This window comes from Adiantum capillus-veneris, chromosome 24 (assembly GCF_014529385.1).
Source record: "Adiantum capillus-veneris isolate H3 chromosome 24, ASM1452938v2, whole genome shotgun sequence".
NCBI lineage: Eukaryota > Viridiplantae > Streptophyta > Polypodiopsida > Polypodiales > Pteridaceae > Adiantum > Adiantum capillus-veneris.
Window position 1 is genome coordinate 24094243 of NC_140954.1, and position 19528 is coordinate 24113770.

At 44.5% G+C, this 19528-nt stretch overlaps 1 protein-coding gene across 1 annotated transcript; it reads right to left on the minus strand.

Moving 5' to 3' along the window:
* Positions 1-6088: 6088 nt before the first annotated feature.
* On the minus strand, positions 6089-9781 carry LOC147426093 (peroxidase superfamily protein). The gene is made up of 4 exons (XM_086498650.1): positions 9339-9781; positions 8475-8657; positions 7804-7966; positions 6089-6764 (listed from the first exon to the last, which is right to left on the minus strand). The coding sequence occupies exons 1-4, from the start codon at positions 9570-9572 to the stop codon at positions 6343-6345; spliced, it is 1002 nt and encodes a 333-aa protein (XP_086354776.1). The 5' UTR covers positions 9573-9781; the 3' UTR covers positions 6089-6342.
* Between the last annotated feature and the right edge of the window lie 9747 nt (positions 9782-19528).

A 19528-nucleotide genomic window follows, 5' to 3' on the forward strand; every position in this document is an offset into this window, starting at 1 on the left:
ACAATATCATCCGAGAATGGATTTGTCACTCTTTGGAACCACAATCACTGGCTTCATGGGACTCTCGGGAACACTTGGGGCTTGAGTAGGGTTGACTATCATCTTGTCTCTTAGTTAGCAGTGAAATAGTGTCTTTGACCTCATTCCAATTTGTCTTTAAGACTTGTTCAGCATCTTTGTCCTCAAAAAGTAACTCTAGCTTCTCTTGAATCTCTTTACATGCTGCCTGCAAAAATAGCTATGTCTTCTCTGAGTTTAGGGTAGTCTTTTCAATCCTCGAAAGTTGATCATAGTGGCATTCAAATTCCCTTAGCAGTTCGGTAGGCAAAAGTCCCTCTTTTGGGCGAACTACCCACTCTAAAAAAGTCCTCTTTGTTACCCTTTCGGAGTCTTCCATGAAATACTCTTCTTTCAAGGCTAATTTGAATGTTTCCCAAGTTGCCCCATGCTCATTTCTAATTCCCCTTACATGCTCTCTGATCTCGAGAACCACAGCTAGTTCAAAACTTTGCACCATCTCTGCTTCGGGCACTCGATGAAGCTCCATATCCTTTACATATCCACAAAGATACTTTGTTACATCTTTACCTTTAAATTGGTCCATTTTCTTCACCACAGATTGAAGCGCTTTGGTTGAGGAAATCTCGCTCCCACCTTTTCGCAGCTTGCTACTGTTGCATAAACACAGCAAAAGGTTGAAAAATTTGCATTGTCACTTTGAACCTTAACCCTAGCATACTTCGCGTGGGGTTCACCAAACTTGTGTCAAGAAGTGTGGAGTGTGGCTAGGAAAGTGTCGGGCCTCTAACTGTGAGAGTTCGTAGCGAAATCAAGCAAATCAGAAGATTTGAGGATAAAAACACACTCAAAAAGAACAAAACTCCAGCCATGAAAGCTTCTCTTTGAAAAAGTATCAAGATCAACTCAAAACTCTTGTGTGTGTGATGATTTGGTGTAGCCTCACTGCCAATTACACAGTTGCAGCGCTCTTCCCCCTGATAAAAACCCTATACAAATGCTTCAATTCTCCGTCGTAGCCACTCATGGAAGCTTTAGAACTTCATTATTCATTCCCAAGTAGGTATTTGAAGAGGGGAAACCCTAATTGGTGGCCTTACAGCCTCGAATACAGGGTTGGAACAACACGGGACTGCACTAGCATACCTAGGTGTAGGCTTTGTATCCCTTCCCAGAGGAGATTATAGTGCTCATATTGTTTTTCTAAAATGTTCCCTTGCTCCTCATAGTCACGGCATCATGAGTGACATGGCATTTTGAGATATTTTTTACCATTTAATGACCATTTTTTGACATTTTTAGCCCAAAACTGCCATTTTTTGTCGTAAAAAGCCTAAACGAGCTGGGAAAAATCTCTAAAATTGTAGAAAAATCCCATTGGATTTTACCACTTGCCAAGCACTCTAGATGCATCTCTTCGGCCTGCGCATGAAACCTGTTATTTTTGGCCGAGATCGCCCGCATTGAACTTTCTAGGCAAAACAAGCGTGCCCCTTTGATACTCTTGACATTTGTAAATTTCTAAAGCAAAAGAGGCATATATTTATGTGAAAAGGTATTCCACAGTGCCACGTCTAGGGCCTCGCTGTCCTCGCAAGGTATATACACGACTACAATCGTGGCATCTATTTTCGCACTTAGCACACTATGTACATCATAGCATTTGGTCCCACACAGCAAAAGCATTGAGAGTGAGGTAGATATTTTATTTTCATATTATGCACGTGCCACGACACGACATCGCTCATAAATTTTACGTTCGATTAACAAGCTTGGAGAGCATCTCGAGCACTCCATCTTCAGCCCATATGTTGGAACTAGGGTTGCAAGGACTCACACACAACTTGGATAAGATGAAGAAGCTCAGGGCACACAACAGAGAATATACTACTTAGTGTGCAAATAGAAAGATAAGTTAGCCCTAAAGTGATGTGTGTATATACAATGCACGGGGGTAAAAACCTCCTAGTGAGGGAAAAAGTACCCTAACAATTCTAAGAGTGCTCTCATACATCACTACAAAAATATATGGTACCACCATAAACCTGGATTTTGACAACATCCATTCATCCTGGCTTGTAGGCATCAAACCACACATACTGGCCCAAAATCCACATTTAGCATACATTTCGATCACCTATGCTTTGGTCTAAGGCATTAGAACCAATTTCAAAATTCAAACCACTTTGTAAAGAATAACTTTGTTTCTAGTGCATCCTTTTATCTCCTATATCTTGACAGACAAAATGTCACCTCTATTAGTCTATATTGCTATCAACAAATGCTTGTCATGCCCTTAGAGTTCACTTGAGCCATCCTTTAGGTGATGGAGATGCTGAGAAAGAAGTCAAAACAGAGGCAAAGTGCATGGGTCGGCCTCTTTCTCTTTTTTACTCTTCCATGTCATGATCAAACCGAGCACGATCGTGGTCATCTCCAATGGAGGGTTTTTTAAAATCATGTAGAAAGATAGGGAGTGTTTGTTGTAGTTGTTAAAACCAACATTGTTGGAGAGGAGAAGTTGTTCGTGCTAAGACAAAGCAGTTAGTAGAAATGTGTTGATGCTTGGAAATCACTCACCTATGCTGCCTAGACATATCTCACCCATTTTGTGGGAACCCTTGTAGTAGCAAGCATGAGCATGGAAAGGTAAAGGCCTATGCCACGGACTGCTAGCGGATACATTTTCAACTAGCAAGGCTTTACCTATGGTGTGGGATGGTGGGTCACCCCTTGTTCTAAGACCAATCAAGAACAATGCTAAATCCACCTTGGCATCCAAAGAGGCCAAACATGAGTTTCTTTGATTGTCTCCTTATACAATCAGTCACGATTTGCATAGCTTTTTGCCTGTAGTGATCTCTCATATATTTATTCTCTCTATCATGGCCTATCCATCTCTTAAACCTAGTGTCATGTTGATTGCAATCTCTATGATCATATCAATCATGTATACTACGATCTCCATTATCATCTTCTACAATCATGTCAAGTGTCACATTCACTTATATATTAGCTTTCCATTGTGTTGAATGTGACATTCACTTGTTTACCATCGTCTGAGAAGCTCCAAAGTTGGATATGGTGTCTTCTAACATGCAATCATCAAGATTTGTAGGTTTTCCTCTTGCTTTGGGTTGCAATTGATAGGTTCTCTCCAGCTTTTGGATTGCAATGAGCCTCATAGTTCACACCTCCTCTCTCATCACGCACATTGATGGTGCTTTTGAGCGTTGTGTTGCTATTCTTTACACATGCACCATTATCCCAACAAATAGGTTGTAATTCTGCAATCTTTTTTATATTCATCCTCTCTGCTGTGTTCATGGTGCCTTTGTCTTTTATACCTCCTTTCATGTCAACCTTGGTCTCCATCATCATGTAAACCATGTCTAGTGCGATCTCCATTGTCTTCATCTACCATAGTTTGAATACTAGTGTTCACTTCTTTATCACCTCTACCATCGTGTCGACCACGATCTCCATCATCTCCGTTGTCTTCATCTACAATAGATTGAATATAGTGTTCACTTCTTTATCAACTTCTACCATCGTGTCGATCGCGATCTCCATCATCATGTCAATGACGTCTGTTACAATATCCACAATCATCTCTTTCCCCACATGCATGCATTGTCCTAGAAGATTGGTTTGCAATGTTGCAATTTCTTCTGAATTCATCCTGTTTGTCACGGTCTCTTTGTTTTTTATACCTTCTCGCATGGTGATTGCAATATCTGCAACCTTTCACCAACAATATCTCTTCTATATTCATCCTCTTTGTCATGGTCTCTTCATCTTTTATACCTTGTCTTGTGTCGACCTCAATCTCCATCATCGTGATCATGCCATGTTGTGATCTCCATCATTATCTTCTACCATCATGTCAATTGTTGCATTCACTTTTGTAGCAACTTTCCACTTGTGTACCTTATCTCGTGTCGACTGCAATCTTCACATATTTTTGCATGTTGGTATCTCTTCTATATGCATCCTCTATGCCATGGTCTCTCTGTCTTTTATACCTTCATCATTATGTTGAGCATGTATAATGTGATCTCCATCATCATCTTTTGTCATTGTGTCGATTATCACGTTCACTTTTGTACTAGCTTTCCATTGTGTCAACTTTCATGTTCACTACTGTACCATCGTGCAAGAAGATCCAAAGCTTGGCATGGTTAGTTCTTTACACTCTTTCCATCGTATTGACTGTTGCATTCACTAATTCTTTAACATCATGTAAGAAGCTCTAATTATGGGTATGGTGTATTCTCACGCCCAATGATAAAAAACTTAACAACTCCTTGAATGTTGCTCCTACTTGAGTGTACAATTTTCTCCAAGGGTACACATTTGGTCGTTATGCTACAATCCAACAAACACTAGAGAGTGGAGCCAATGAAATCCAATGCACCCCAAGAGACAACATCCTAGTTAAGAAGCTGAACAAGAGCTTCTTATACTTTCACGAGGATGTTGGCATGTTCAACATATGCTACATTCAATTGAGAATGTTGGATTTTGTACTTGTCATGAATAGCATTGCAACATCTATGCACATCTCTTGATGATGGCCATGCACTAGCATTCTTCTATGTCAATGACTATGGATTGACCCTTTTGCACCCAGTATCAAAGCTCACACCCTTCAAGTTAAGGCCTCCTCACCATCCTCAGGGTACTCACACCCCATGTTCATTATTTTACAGCAAGCCATATCACCAATAGGATTCCATCAGAAGGTAGTTGTGCTTTCTTGAATGTGCCACACTTTGGATACATGATGATCAAAGTGCTACTTAGAAACCCATTTTCCCTTAAGAATTCCTTATTCACGAAGTTTTCAGTTTTTTACCAACACAATCAATCGGTTTTTGTTTCCATAGGCTATCACACTTTACAATTACTGAAAACAGCTCGAATCTTCCTTGTCAAACCCATGTTGCACATATCCTGTTTTTTGTTTTCAGAGTCGGGTAGGGCATGCCGAGTCACTCCCCTCATACACCAAAAAAGTATACAAGAAGAACGACCAGGACTATGCACCCAGAAACCGAAAGCAGACGCTTTTGTCACTAGTTTCCTCTGCACATAACCTGCAATCATCAGCTAGCAAGAGACAACAGACGATTGTTTTGGACAGTTTTCCAGTATTCTTAACGTTAAAAATCCACACGAAGACTCAAATATAGAAGATGTAGGCATTCTGTTGTGCATTCTTTTTCTCTTGCTCTTGTTTGTTGCTTTGCGATTGTGCTGTCATTTTGTGCCGCTTTTTGCAGTAGACGATGGGCCTATACTAGCCTTTCATGTTGTAAAACACTTTTTCTAAAAACATTTTTTCTTTGAATTTTTCACGCAAAAGAATGTGGCCACATGGAAAACTGTGGTCTCGACGTTCACAAGAATGCCCTTAGAGAATCATGGTAAAGATTGCCCCACTTTTTTTTTTTTTTTGCAGAACTCACAATGGTGAGTATTGTATTAATAGAAAACCAAAAAATTACATAATTCCACAACGAGCCATGGCCACCTAGACTGACATTTTAATATGAGGTCCTTGTGTTGAAATTGTTGTTTTCCTGGAAGAGTAACATTCCCACATGCACAAAATATTTGTGTAAGTTTGGTTTTAAGCACAAAAATTTTAACGTGCATGACCAAATTGCCATAGTAGTGTGTTTGCCTTAGTTACATCACATTTACAATAGAAATTATGCTCCAAATATTTGAGAACCCCTCCGAAACATCCTTTCCCTCATTGTATTCCATGTTTGCAGGTCCTTCACCTTTACATTGTTTGTTTTTTTGGCAAACAAATTAAGCATTGCAAAATTACTTTTGCCCACAAGAAGCCAAGGAAAATCCAATTGATTTTCTCTCTAACCATGCTTATATTATTGAATTGCCTGATTCGTTTCCTCAAGCTTTCAAATATCAAACGAAGTATCTCTTGCAGCATCAACCTTCTCGATTGGAGTTCCAAGGCTTAAATATACCAAGTATGAGAACAATGCATGTGCGCGCGCACACACCCACACACTCACAATCTCAAGGCTATATAAAAGGAGCGAAAAATCTGTTTGCTTTTATTTTTTATATATTTTATCATCTGTGTTATGTAAAAATAATACAAATGGTCAAAGCATTCAAACTCAAGGGAGGTACAATGGTCTTTCTTTGATACTTTGCCATGAAAAGGACGAAAATTTGTTAGGCGTTCCGTATTGTTCTTATGTTTATGTGGGTGGCTCTTGAATACATTGTAAAAAAACCCTAATTGATGAAGGAGGAGACTCTTGAATATAATGCAAAGCAACCCTAATTGACGGAGGAGCAAGCTCTTCTAATTTCACCTTTGGAGCCGGTAAGAACACCAATGTTACCCATTTTGACCATGGAATTGGCAAAGGCAAGGTCAAATCGAACGCCAAGGAGTCCGCTAACAAGCCCACCATAACGCTTTACATACGAGGATGTGGTAGGATCAGACATGAGTCGTTGGTCCGACTCTAACACACCAAATCCTTTGTTCACATTCTTGAAGAAGCTAGTGTCAAAAGATGTTTGACTTCCTGTATCTAATGCCACCTTTGCAAGGCCATTGCCCTGGGGTGGGCATAACTGCTGTAATTGGCCCAAAAAGGATGAATCGATCGATGGGTCAAACTGATTCGATAATGAGTAGTTGTATAACCTGTAACTAAAGAACCTGCAATCTGTTTGTCCAATAGTGTGGGCACCTACCAATCCACAAATTAAGCATCAAACCATTTGATTTTGTCTTTATTGACGATCTTTAAACCATTCTAAGGTCATTTTGAACTCTCACCAACAAGTCTTTACCTCCCCCCAAATATCATATATGTACATACAAAGTAAGAAAAAGATCGGACCTAAGAGAGGACAATTATACAAAGAGACCATGAATTCTCAGCATACAAAAGGATAGAGTGTGTAAATAATTTGTTGGATGCAACAGAAGGTGAAGTCTTTCATCAAAAGAGAGAAAAGGAGGCATTAAGCTAGAAAAATCACAACTTAGGGACAACCCACAGAAGAAGATTTGGAAATTTTCTTATGTAAGAAAACGGAGCCTTTTTTAGTGTTTTTCATACGATGCAAAACATCATGAGCCTCTGTAACAGAGGCACCGCATACTTAGCTAGGTACAATTGGCGGCAGGGGACCGCCAATTGGGGGCAGACCGCCCCCCCACCGGGCCAGCGGTCGAGTCCCCTACCCCTAGTTATACCTAGCTAGGTATGCGGTGCCTCCCTCACAGAAGCTCATGATGTTGAGGTAAGACAGAATGTGGGAATTATTGTGAGAATTTGTCCAAAACTTCTTGTGCCATACTATACAACTCCTATAGTGATGTGGGACTATTAAGCCCACCCTACACCTTTAGTGTTGTGGGACTCTCTGCGTGTCAAACAAATGGTGCTTTTCACATCTGCAAATGCATGTATACCAAAATACGGTAACTAATGAGACAAAATAATCAACAAATAGCACTGCCTATGTGCTACAACGAGCTTGAAGATTTTATCTTTCAAGACTGATCATGTGACACTTTGAACAAAAAGGAAAGCCATACAAACAAGAAAAGCTCCACACACCCAATAACCCATCAAAGATCATGAGTTTTGACAATCCCTTGCCCAATTTTATTGGTAAGCAAAGATGAAAATCATGATGTGAACTATACGAAGAGAATGAACAATTCTGATGATTGTAGCCAAACAAAAACTCAACCTCAAAGTCAGTAATAATGATTACCACTTAGGACAACCAGGTCTTGTACAGAAAGGCCTTTTGCTGCAAATTTTTGCTTCAAAGTAGCAATGGAATCCGAAGGCGAAGGCATGTTGGCTGCATTTGATGCTAAAGACACTCTTCCGTCTCGACGCCCAAGGGGCACATGCCAACTAGGACCTTCACTCTACATATCATAAGAATAGTGATTAATGGACCACCACTTGCAATATAATAAAGGCAATTGTCACACTTCTATACCAAAATCGACATAGTTGCAAAAAGACTTGCATAGTTACATGCAAGACAAATAAATAGTGGTGCGCGTGTGACCATGCATGAGGCACAATCATTACAAAAAATATCTGATAACTATGCATGATGCATCGACGACATATTATTGATGACTAGTGCACGCATGAACGCATCCTAAACACAAACAAACATGCACGTATCTGTGTTATGAGTAAACATAAATAAGTTTGATTAGCCATAGAATATATGTATGCTATGGCTCAAAACACATGCAAATTATGAATCATTGATGATGGAAGGTATGTGTGTAGTCATGTGTGTTATGAGTAAACATAACACATAGCATAGCCTACATGATACACGTTTGCTATGGCTATGGCATGCAAATAATAAAGAACAGTTGCAGATGCATGATGATGACGGAACAAGGTTATTTATACCAGGTCGACAGCGTCCTTGGCAGCGAGAGCGAGGATGTCAGCACAGGAGACAACGCCAGGGCAAGTGGCTTCCAGCTGGGCCTTGGCATCCTCCACCACCTCGAAGCCGCGTACGCCAGCGTTGGCGGGCGCTGCCCTCTCCACCGCGTTGCCTCCACTTATCAGCACCGACCCATCGCACCCCTACACCACACCCCACTATGTTCTCGTTAGAGACTGCGAGCGAGAGAGAGAGAGAGAGAGAGTGTGTGCGCCAGTATAATATTGCCCCATTGTGCCTGCGTGAGAGAGAGAGAGAGAGAGAGAGAGAGAGTCTTTTTTGCAATCTATAATAAAGCTGGCAAGTTTTTGGCTTACGCTATTCGCACCTATGATTTTGCCAATTTTTAATGCACTATATTGCTGATACCCTCCTTAAAACTAACTCCTCTCTTTGCATTTGAGAGTTGTGCAGGATTCTCATATCTAGGTTTGTACTTTGAATTTCTTGAGTAAAAATGATAAACCCCGACTGTTTTCTAGGTCAAAATATTCACGGCATCATAGTTATATATCCTTGTAGACTCTTGTAAACATTTCGGTTGTCTATATAAGTGCTTCAAATTATAAGAATAGGAATTGGTCTTTTGGAACAAAAAAGTTATGTATTTGAAAACTCCTTGGAAATTGCATTTATCCCATCTCGAAGGGATGTTATGGATCCAATGAAAAAACCCATGGGGGCAAGGATAGTTTCGATGAAGAGATCTTTAAATAAAGTAGTCTCCCAATGCAAGAAAGTGGAACCCACAACATATTACGAGGTTTAGTAAGACTAAAGAAGACTGATCTCTAGAGCAAAGAAGATGACATCAAACTTTTTACCTGCACAAAGCAATCATGGAAGAAGAGCCGCACAAGGCCAGCAGCAATGGTGACATCAGATTGTATATGTGTCGTCACTGTGGATCTCACAATAGCCTCTGCATTTGGACAAGATGTGTCATAGAAGCCAACCTGTGTTTGTGCTGATGTGGTGTGTTGTAGTGTCCCTAGATGTAGAAGAGCGAGCAAGATCACAAGCTTCAAAGGCTCAAACATGATGAAGAGGGAACCCATATGGCTTACATAGAAGAGGCACTTGAGAAAATCTTGAGGACCAATGTGGCTCTCTCTCTCTCTCTCTCTCTCTCTCTCTCTCTCTCTCTCTCTCTCTCTCTCTCACACACACACACACACACACACACAGTGCATGCACAAGCACACACGATTATTAAAACCAAGCTCAAGTGCTAAATGTACGGTGTTAAAATTAGCCGATTACAATAGGTCTTGTCTCATAAGGTAAATTACATATATATATATATATATATATATATATAGAGAGAGAGAGAGAGAGAGAGAGAGAGAGAGAGAGAGAGGAGGAAGGATGTTCTTTGTGCGCTATAAAGTAGTGCTATCTAGGCAATTGCCAACTCATAAACGAGCTTTAGAGGCAAGCAAGAATGTGAAAGTCAATAAAGAAAAGAATAGAGAAAAAATGTGCCCTCCAACTTTATTTGGGGGTCCCTCATCTCACCACTACCCCCATTAGTTGCATCCACACTAGCAAACCACCTAAAGTATGCATGTTGGGACATTTTAATTTGTGCCTCATGATTTTGCTTCACAACATCGACCTTTTTTTACCTTGTTTGGGGTTGTGTTTGATTTGTTTTTAACGTCCTAACCCTAAGGTGTTGGACGTTTCAGCGAAAGGGCAGTCACTTTTATGACATCGACTTTTTTTCCCCTACATAAGGCCTTAGTAAAGCATGGAACTCTTGGGAGCAACTATGGACCGTTGGATAAAGCTTGTCAATCAGTGCTACATGGAGAGTTAATTTTCTTTCTTTCTATTTTTTTATAAAGGGGCATTGTCACATGTAGGCCATTGTGACATATACTTGCCACTATCCTTGGCCTTTATAAGCCCTAAAGGGATCGACCCCTTGACCCCTAAAGATCAACAATGGATCGTTCGTTAGTGCCACATGGCAAATTGATTAATGATGCCTTTTTTTTTTCTGTGCAATGTTTAAAAGGGGCATGGATAAGGGGGGCACATAACCCTCATCATAATATGGCTTATCCTTGCAATTATGATACTAATTGCATGCCTCATAGTTATACACAAATGGATTCAAATGAGTGAACAAAGTTTTCTCTCTCTCTCTCTCTCTCATATACACAACTTATCTCTTAAATGAAAGGGTACTTTTCCATAACACCCGTCTTGGCCGCACATAAGAAAATTGCCATTTTATTAAAAAAAAAATTTAGCAATCGTCATATTTTACGAGAGATTATATTAAAAGAAAGAATCCTTGAAAATGAGAAGATGGGAGTTTGTTCTCCTCCCCTTCCAAAGCTGGATTAGAGTGATTAATGCTTTCATGATTCCGTATATTGCTTTCCTCAGCCCCGTGCTGAAGATGGCTAAGTGTAACTGGAAAGAATTCTTAAAACCAGTGAAAGGTTTCTTTGGAAGAACAACACGAAAACCTCCCGGCCATGGCAATGGGCTAGATGGGAGGTAGTTGCTCGCCTAGTAGACCAAGGAGGGCTCCGCATTCTTAACCATGTATCCCATGCTGAGGCCCTTTGTGCCAAATTTATGGTATCATTGGCTAAACAGGACCAAGCTTTGGCTATCATGATCAAGGAAATGCTTGATGCAGTAAAACTGGGATCGAAAGGGGGAAAGTGGAAGGGGGTTGTGATGCACGACAAACTTCTCGCCCCAAAGTGGTCATATCTTAGATCTAGTGGACTCTCAGGGGAGCTAATGAGGAAGTGCAAAAGTGCAGCTGAGGTTTTGGAATGGGGGAAGCAACCAGATACTTTAAGAACTCCATTTTGCACCGGTCCCCTTGGCTCTCTAAAATATTGGGGCTGCCGCAAAGCCCCTATTGGATAGAAATGGCCAGGAATGTGAATAATAAGGGGCTCGTTCGACTTGAGAAATTTTGGGATGGCAACAAGAAGCGCTGGAAAACTGCTGACTCTCTAGCCACCCAATTTCAGCTCAATGGCTTTGAGATCTTACTAGTCTACAGGGTGATCATAAGAGCTTGATAAGGTGGTGATGCCAATTTCTGAATCCAACTTTGAATGGGACGATTGGAGATGGCCCGGGAGTAGCCTCTTTTGGAAACCACATTCTAAAGGCATTTACCAGGCATTAATGCACGGGGCTAATTGGTGTAGCCCCCTCAACAAATTATGGAAGAGGCACTGGATGGAGAAACGGTGGGAGGGAGTCCTGGAGAACATCTGGAAGCCAAGGTGGCCTTAGTATATGATATTTCTGTGGAAAGTGATGTGGGGTGCTCTACTGACGGGCGTGAAGATACAAGAAAGAGGAATCGGGTCCGATCGTTGCTCGAGGTGTAGAATAGCTAGTGAAGACCTAGCCCACCTTTTCATGGAATGCCAGGCAATCAGTGGCATGGCTGGGAAAATATGCAAGTGGATTCAAAGGACATGGAAAATTAAGTTCTTCAAGAATGATCTGTTCTTTGGTAGTAACAGGTTGGGAAGTCCTGCTCTTCTTGTCTGCACTCAAATAATCAGGTACTACTTCTTTCACCATATTTGGCAAGCAAGGAACCGCCGCATGTTTGAGGGGGATTTGGCTGTGGCAAGCTTTTGTGAAATCATACAAGAGAGCAAAGTGAGGATCCACATGATCGGAGGCAAACAAGCCTCAAAGGACTGGTCTAGAACAATACATGACAGCTTGTAATAAGTAAAGCCTAGGAGTAGTTGTGTTCTCTCTGTCAAGCAGAAAACTTGTAATCCTATGTCCCTCAAGGCTCGGTATGAGCTCGAGGTTGGTGTATATTTCTAATGTTCTTAATACTATCCACTCACAATTGTGAGTTTTGCAAAAATAAAAATAAAAAAAGATCAGGCCCATCAGCTAGATCATACAAAGTCTAGCTTTATAGGGAGCCACCCATACATATATGTTGAAAATAGCTACAACAAAACAAGAGACGTGCCTGAGGGGACTTGCAAGCATCCAACTGCCACTCAAAAACCCCCTACCTTTGCCCAAGCTTGAACAAGAATCTTCCAATGTGATGACTCTACAAAGAGGCCATGACCGAAGCTAGCCGAGCAAGTTGACCACAAAGGAACTAGCCGTAGCCACATTGCCTCGTCTACAAATGGCACGCCCAAAAGTGTAGGGATCACTGACGGAGGTTTAATCCGTCATTGATCCCTTTTTCATGTAATAAAAAAAAATAGGCTTCCGGACATTGCGGATGGTGGGCCTTGAGCCCTGGATGTTGCACTCAGCACTCCAACGCCCTATCCAACCCACCTATCGCGCATTGTAAATATAAAAACCTACCTTCCTTGCTGCGTTGATCCGACGGCCCCCAACCCCCGCTCTGCCTATATGTGCCACGTCGTAGATCCCTCGACTCCCACCCTGTGGCATTTATAGAGGAGGGCCACATTGCCCAAGCACCACCACCAACATTGGGTCCACCCAAACATGCTGCTAAGGCCAACTATAGCAATCGACAAATCACTAGAAATGAGTTTACAAAGAGGGCTTCCCTACCACTAAGTGACCACCCCTACACAATCAAGTCCGAATCACCAAGCCCTGTCTAAGGAGAGGATGGAGGGTGGTTCTCTATCCTGGTAAGGTCGAGTACTACATAATGTTGGAGAAGAGGAAGAGGCAGTCATCAGTGTATTTTTTTTTTGGCTAAAAATCGCAAACTTGGCTATATTTAGATTTTTCAAAATAAATTTTGGCTATATCTTGTGCAAAAAATGACACTATATTCGCCAAATATGTTGACAAGGCTAAGGTTTTGGGTGGGAACAATCGCCAAACATAAATAGGGATGGAGACATTCCCCTCCCCCTCCCTCCCTGTGACGCCCTCGTTCGGGGCGTCGCTGAAACGGGGCCGCGCCGGCTCACCTGCGATGCAAACGGGACCTGCAGGCAAGCAAACGCACGTACAAGAGCTCAACTTGAAAACTGAACGCAAGAGGGACACGAGAGTGAGGGACACGAACGCATGATCAATTTCATAAGAAAGTGCCGAATACAAGGGACGCAAGTAATCACTTGAAAACGGGGCTGGAAAGTTGGGGGAAGTGGCACATACTTCCCTTATATACTCCCCCGGGTTGAGAGAGCTTGACGCCCACGTCAAGCCGGGGTTTTGAGGCGTGCCGATACAAAATTTGTTGCCGAGGTTGAGGGGTGGGTATTTACAAAGATGAGAGTTTGTTGTTGCCTCAATGTCTAGCTACCTAGGGTGTTGCTATTTTACAAGGGGGTTGAGGACTATTCTATGTGGTTTCATGTTGATCGATGTCCTCCTCTTCAGTGGGCATGTTGTAGAATCGGAGCACAAGGGGTCGTCCGAGACGGAGCATGATTTCTTCAGGTACCCAAGTGCATTCCGTCATGGGTCGGTTGCGCCACTTGACATAGAATAGTTGTCCCCGGCGCCCAAAGCGCGACTTTAGGATGGCCTCCGGCTCATTGGGCGGGCCATCCTTTACATATTCGGGGACATTCCGACCATAGGTGTTATCCGGTGCAAACCTCTTGAGGAGACTTACATGGAAAGCGTTGTGGATGTTGATTTGTGGGGGTAGCTCCAGCTTGTAGGTGACGTCATTGTAGCTTTTGAGCACCTTGTATGGCCCGTAGAATCGGTGGTTGAACTTCGGGGAGAGGCCTTGAGGGAGGTTGATATTTTGGGAGCTTACCAGTACCAAGTCACCTTCTTGGAACAGCTCGGCCGGTCTTCTCTTTTGGTTGGCATATTTGGCTATGCGTACCTTGCTTTGCTCGAGGCTCTTCTTTGCGCTTTGCATGCGTGTTTGCCATTGTTGCAGAAACTCTTCACATTCCAGATCCTGGGCATGCACGTCGCCGGTTGCCAGTGCAAGAGGGGTGATGACTTCTTTACCTGTGGAGAGTTCGAAGGGGGTGTAGCCAGTGCTGCTATGAATGGAGTTGTTGTAGTGGAATTCCATGATGTCCATGTATTCGGACCAGTCCTTTTGATCTGCTTTGACGTAGTTGCGTATGTAGTCTTCAATGCCTTGGTTGACTCTTTCTGTTTGGCCATCGGTTTCTGGGTGGTAGGCGGAGGAGAAGCGGAGTTGGGTTCCTAGCAGTTTGAAGAGCTCGCGCCAGAGGTCGCTGAGGAAGCGGGTGTCGCGATCAGACACTATGGCTAATGGGAGGCCGTGGTATTTGAATACTTTGGCGAAGAAGTGTTTGGCGACTTGATAGGCTGTGACGGGAGGCTTGGCCGGTATGAAGTGCGCCTGCTTGGTGAAGTAGTCGACGACCACGATGATGGTGGTGTGGCCGTGGGAGGGGGGGAGGTCGACGATGAAGTCCATACTTACCATGTCCCAAGGCCGGGAGGGTGTTGGCATTGGGTGGAGGAGGCCAGCAGGCTTGACTCTTTGAGCTTTAACCAGTTGGCAGGTTGGGCAGGTACGCACGTAGTCGATTACGTCGTCCTTCATTTTCGGCCACATGTAGTGTTGATGAAGTTTGTCATAAGATCTCTTCTGGCCCCCATGTCCAGCTAGCTTGCAGTCATGAGCTTCCCACATGAGGTCTTTCTTTAACTCTGGGTCATTGGGGATGTAGATTTTTCCATGTGCGTAGAAGAGGTTATCTTTGACTTCAAACAGACCCACTGCCGCTCTCCCAGAAATGTGGTCGTTGAGCATGCGGAGGACAGCAGGATCAGCTTTTTGAGCGTCGAGGATCCGTTGGCGTAGAGTGCTGGTTGCTGTGGAGATAACCGTGAGGTTGGGCATGCGGCTGAGAGCATCTGGCATGACATTTGTAGTACCTGGTTTGTGTATGATGTCGATGTCGTACTCTGCAAGAGTGTCTTGCCATCTCGCTTGCTTGGGGGTGAGTTTGGGTTGTGTCTGAAAATACTTGAGTGAGATATTGTCCGTGTATACCTTGGTGTGTTTGTCTTGGACATAGTGCCGCCACTTTCGGAGGCAGTGGACGACAGCGAGCATTTCCTTCTCATGGGTGGTCCATCTGGTTTCCACATCTGTGAACTTGTGGGACTCGTAGGCGATGGGTTGATGTTCTTGCATGAGGACACCGCCAATGGCACCATCGGAGGCGTCGGTGTGAACTTCAAAGGGTTTGGTGAAATCGGGAAGTCGGAGGACAGGTGTACTGCACATGGCTATCTTCAGATTCTCAAATGCTTCTTCTTCTTTAGAGGTCCACTGAAAAGGTTTGTGGCCTTTGGTTATCTCTGTTAGTGGCGCCGCGATCTTGCTGAAGTCGCGGATGAAGCGGCGGGTGTATTGACAAAAACCCACGAACTCTCGGACCTCTTTGATGGATGTTGGTGGGGCCCACTTGATGACAGCGTCCACTTTCTTGGGATCCACCATAATGCCTTCGGACGTGACAATGAAACCAAGGAACTCGATCTTCTGGACCGCGAACTCACACTTCTCCAGCTTGGCATAAAGTTGTTGTTCCCGGAGGCGCTGGAGTACTGCTGCGACATGCTTCTGGTGCTCTTCTAAGGTTTTGCTGTAAATGAGCAGATCATCGATGTAAGTGATGAGGTAGTCGTCAATCATGTCGCGGAAGCTGTCATGGATGATTCTGCAGAAAGTACCCGGACCGCCGGTGAGGCCGAATCCCAGGACCATCCATTCCCAGGAGCCGTAGCGGGTGCGGAAGGCAGTCTTCGGGATGTCTTTAGAGGCGATGCGGACTTGGTGGTAGCCCGATCGGAGGTCAATGCGAGTAAAGTATTGGGCACCCTGTAGTCTGTCCAGCAGATCTTCCATGAGGGGAACTGGGTACCTGTTCTTGATAGTGATCTTGTTCAGAGCCCGGTAATCCACGCAGAGTCGCATCGAACCGTCTTTCTTCTTGACGAACAAGACTGGGGCGCCAAAAGGGGAGCTGCTTGGTCGGATGAACCCTTGGTCTTCTAACTCTTGGAGTTGCTTCTTGAGCTCTTTGAGCTCGGTGTCGTTCATGCGGTAGGGGGCCTTTGCCGGGGGTGTGCTCCCTGGGATGAGGTCAATCTCATGTTGAATTTGCCGAGGGGGAGGTAGGCCGGGGGGGAGTTCTGGGGGCATCACATCCTTGTACTTCTGGAGGATGGGGGTAAGGGAGGGGTCGCCCACTTTAGCTTGCTCGATGGTGATAGAGTTGAGCCTTGCGGTGGGTTGCTTCTTTGCTTGTATGATGCAGAGATGAACCTGAGCTCCTTTCTTGATAGCCCTCTCTGCTTGCTTGGCACTCATGAGGTTGAGTTTGGGGGACGAGTATTCTGGGAGTTTCTGTTTTCCTTTCATCGCTGCTAACTGTGCAGGGTCTAGGCGGTTGGGGGTAGGGCCTTTGGATTGCGTGTGCGCCTGACGGGTGAATGCTTGCTTCGTTGTGAGTCGGGCACCTTGCACTGTCACTGCTTTGCCTTGATTATTAAGCAGTAACTGATCCACCTTCATGCCGAGGAGGGCAATGAGATATTTGTCGTTGAAGGACAGCCCAATGATGGCCTCAAAGTCATCCATTGGGACCACTATGAAGTCTAGGCGGCATGTGAATTCACCCATCTCGACCCTGACTTGACGTGCTGCCTGTACGTTGTTATCCTTTCCTTGGGCAAATTTGACGGTCGTTTCATTGACAGTGGTGAGGCGTAGGCCCAGGCGCGCAGCGCACTGAGGGGACAGGAAATTATGTGTAGCACCTGAGTCTACCATGATCCATTGTTGCTGGGTCCCAATCGTTGTCTGGACGTACAAATTCTGAATGTCCGTGATTGATGCTGCCATACATTGAGGGTGGAGGGCTACAGCTCCAATCCGGAGTTGTTGGTCAGCGCTAGCGTCCGCCGTTTCTTCGATTCTTCGGTGGGGGGGGGAGGGTGGTTCTTCTATTTGTATGGTGTTGGCTCTGCCATATGATGTTGAGGCGTAATCGCGCGTGCGTACACACGCGTAGTAGGGGCCATGATGCTTCTTGCAGTCGTTACACCACGTGCGGTCAGGGGGCATGTTGTTATTATTGCCGTTGTAGTTCTGGGAGGCAAAACTGTTGGGTGTGTGATTGGAGGAGTTGCTTGCAAAAACGCTGCGTGGGACTACGGCGCCACTTGCGCGGCCTAGTCCCGGGTGGAGATGGGGCGGTGGGGGGCGGGTAACATTGCTTCTGTTATTCTGTACAAATCCGCGACCTTGCCCAACGGGTGGGTTAGGCCAGTGGTTGGGTGCAAAATTGTTGGGACGGTTGTTTGGGGGCAAACCTGGTATGGTGTTTGTGTCCCGGAGCTTTTCTGCCATGTTGGCGGCCACTTCCCAGGTGTTGGGACTCTGTTTCTCTACTTCTCGGCGGGCCCAGTGCTTAAGGCCGTACAGGAACCCATGTAGCCTGTCTGCTGCGTGCATTAATGGGAGTTGGAGCATGAGTCGCCGATACTTGACAATGTAGTCTGATATGTGGCCGTCTTGGTGTAGTTCGCGCCACGCATCCCTGACTTTGTTGCCCTCATTTTCTGGGACAAAGTAGCTTAACATGTCTTTTTGTAGATCCTCCCAATCCTCCCAGTGCTTAGATTGTTGTTCAGTGAGGAACCAGACATAGGCGTCGTCGGCCAGGAAGGTTTTGGCCACTTGCACATATCTGCGTTTGCCTATGCTGTTCCACTGCATGTAGTCTTCTACCTCGCTGAACCACTTGTTGAGTGCCAGTGAGGAGCGGTTGCCTTTGTATTTCTCTGGGGGACTGGGTTTGAATTTTCCAAGTCGGTTTTCGTCTTCTAGATGTCGGTCCGGGCTGTAGTAGCGTCTTTCACTTCGATCATCCTGATCATCTTCGTCTTCGGGTCGTGTCCGTCTTTGGGTGTTACGTCGCGTGTTGACATTGCTGGGACCGGGTTGGTCTTCGTACCGTTGGCCTAGCTGTGTTTGAATCAAATCCCCCAGGTTAGCCGACATCAGGCTGATTTGTTGTTCCACGGAGGCCATGATGCGGGCCTCGAGTCTTCTTTCTACTATGTCTTGTGCATCTTGTTTTGTCTTCGTGTCTTTCTTCTTCTTCTTATTTAAATCGGGCTCGGTTCTGTAGCCGTCATCATATTCTTGATCTCCAGCCATTCCTGTATTTTTGTGACCGAAACCGAAAAGAAAAACTCAAAAATGTCGAAAACTGACAAACTGTGCAAAACGGCTTGAAAACGTTGGAAAACTATGAAACAGTGCGAAATCGGGTCCGAAACGGCGAAAACTGCGAAAAACTGCTCAAAAACAGTGAAAACCGGTCCCAAACGGTGTAAGACGGGGCAAAACGGGGTAAAACGCTGAAAAACGGGGCAAAACGACGAAGAACGCGGTGAAACGGGTCAAAACGGGGCCCCGCGGGCCGAGAACGCGGAGCAAACGTGGAAAACGAGGCAGAACGGGCCGAAAACGTGGTTACAACCACGGGCCGTGGGCCGACGTCGGGTCGGCGGGGACTCGAGCCGAAGCTCTGATACCAAGTGTGACGCCCTCGTTCGGGGCGTCGCTGAAACGGGGCCGCGCCGGCTCACCTGCGATGCAAACGGGACCTGCAGGCAAGCAAACGCACGTACAAGAGCTCAACTTGAAAACTGAACGCAAGAGGGACACGAGAGTGAGGGACACGAACGCATGATCAATTTCATAAGAAAGTGCCGAATACAAGGGACGCAAGTAATCACTTGAAAACGGGGCTGGAAAGTTGGGGGAAGTGGCACATACTTCCCTTATACTCCCTCTCTCTCTCTCTCTCTCTCTGTGTAGAATAACTGTAAAATTATTATACATGACATGTTAATAAGTATAGCTAAAAACTATGTTTCCTTATTAAATTTACAAATTGATAAATTTGCTTGCAAAAGTGATAATTTTAGACCAAATTGAGTAATCGTTCGCCAAAATGATAAGTTGAAATATGTATGGACTATTGCTCTCCAAACCTTTGAGCAAAAATTAAAGGGGGGTGTCCAAAAA

Excerpts from the sequence above, each read along its gene's own strand:
- LOC147426093 (XM_086498650.1), bottom strand. The coding sequence starts at position 9,572 with ATGGGTTCCCTCTTCATCATGTTTGAGCCTTTGAAGCTTGTGATCTTG. Across the intron at positions 8,658-9,338 it reads TCCATGATTGCTTTGTGCAG|GGGTGCGATGGGTCGGTGCT; the intron begins GTAAAAAGTTTG and ends GGTGTGGTGTAG. Across the intron at positions 6,765-7,803 it reads AGACCTGGTTGTCCTAAGTG|GTGCCCACACTATTGGACAA; the intron begins GTAATCATTATT and ends GTGGATTGGTAG.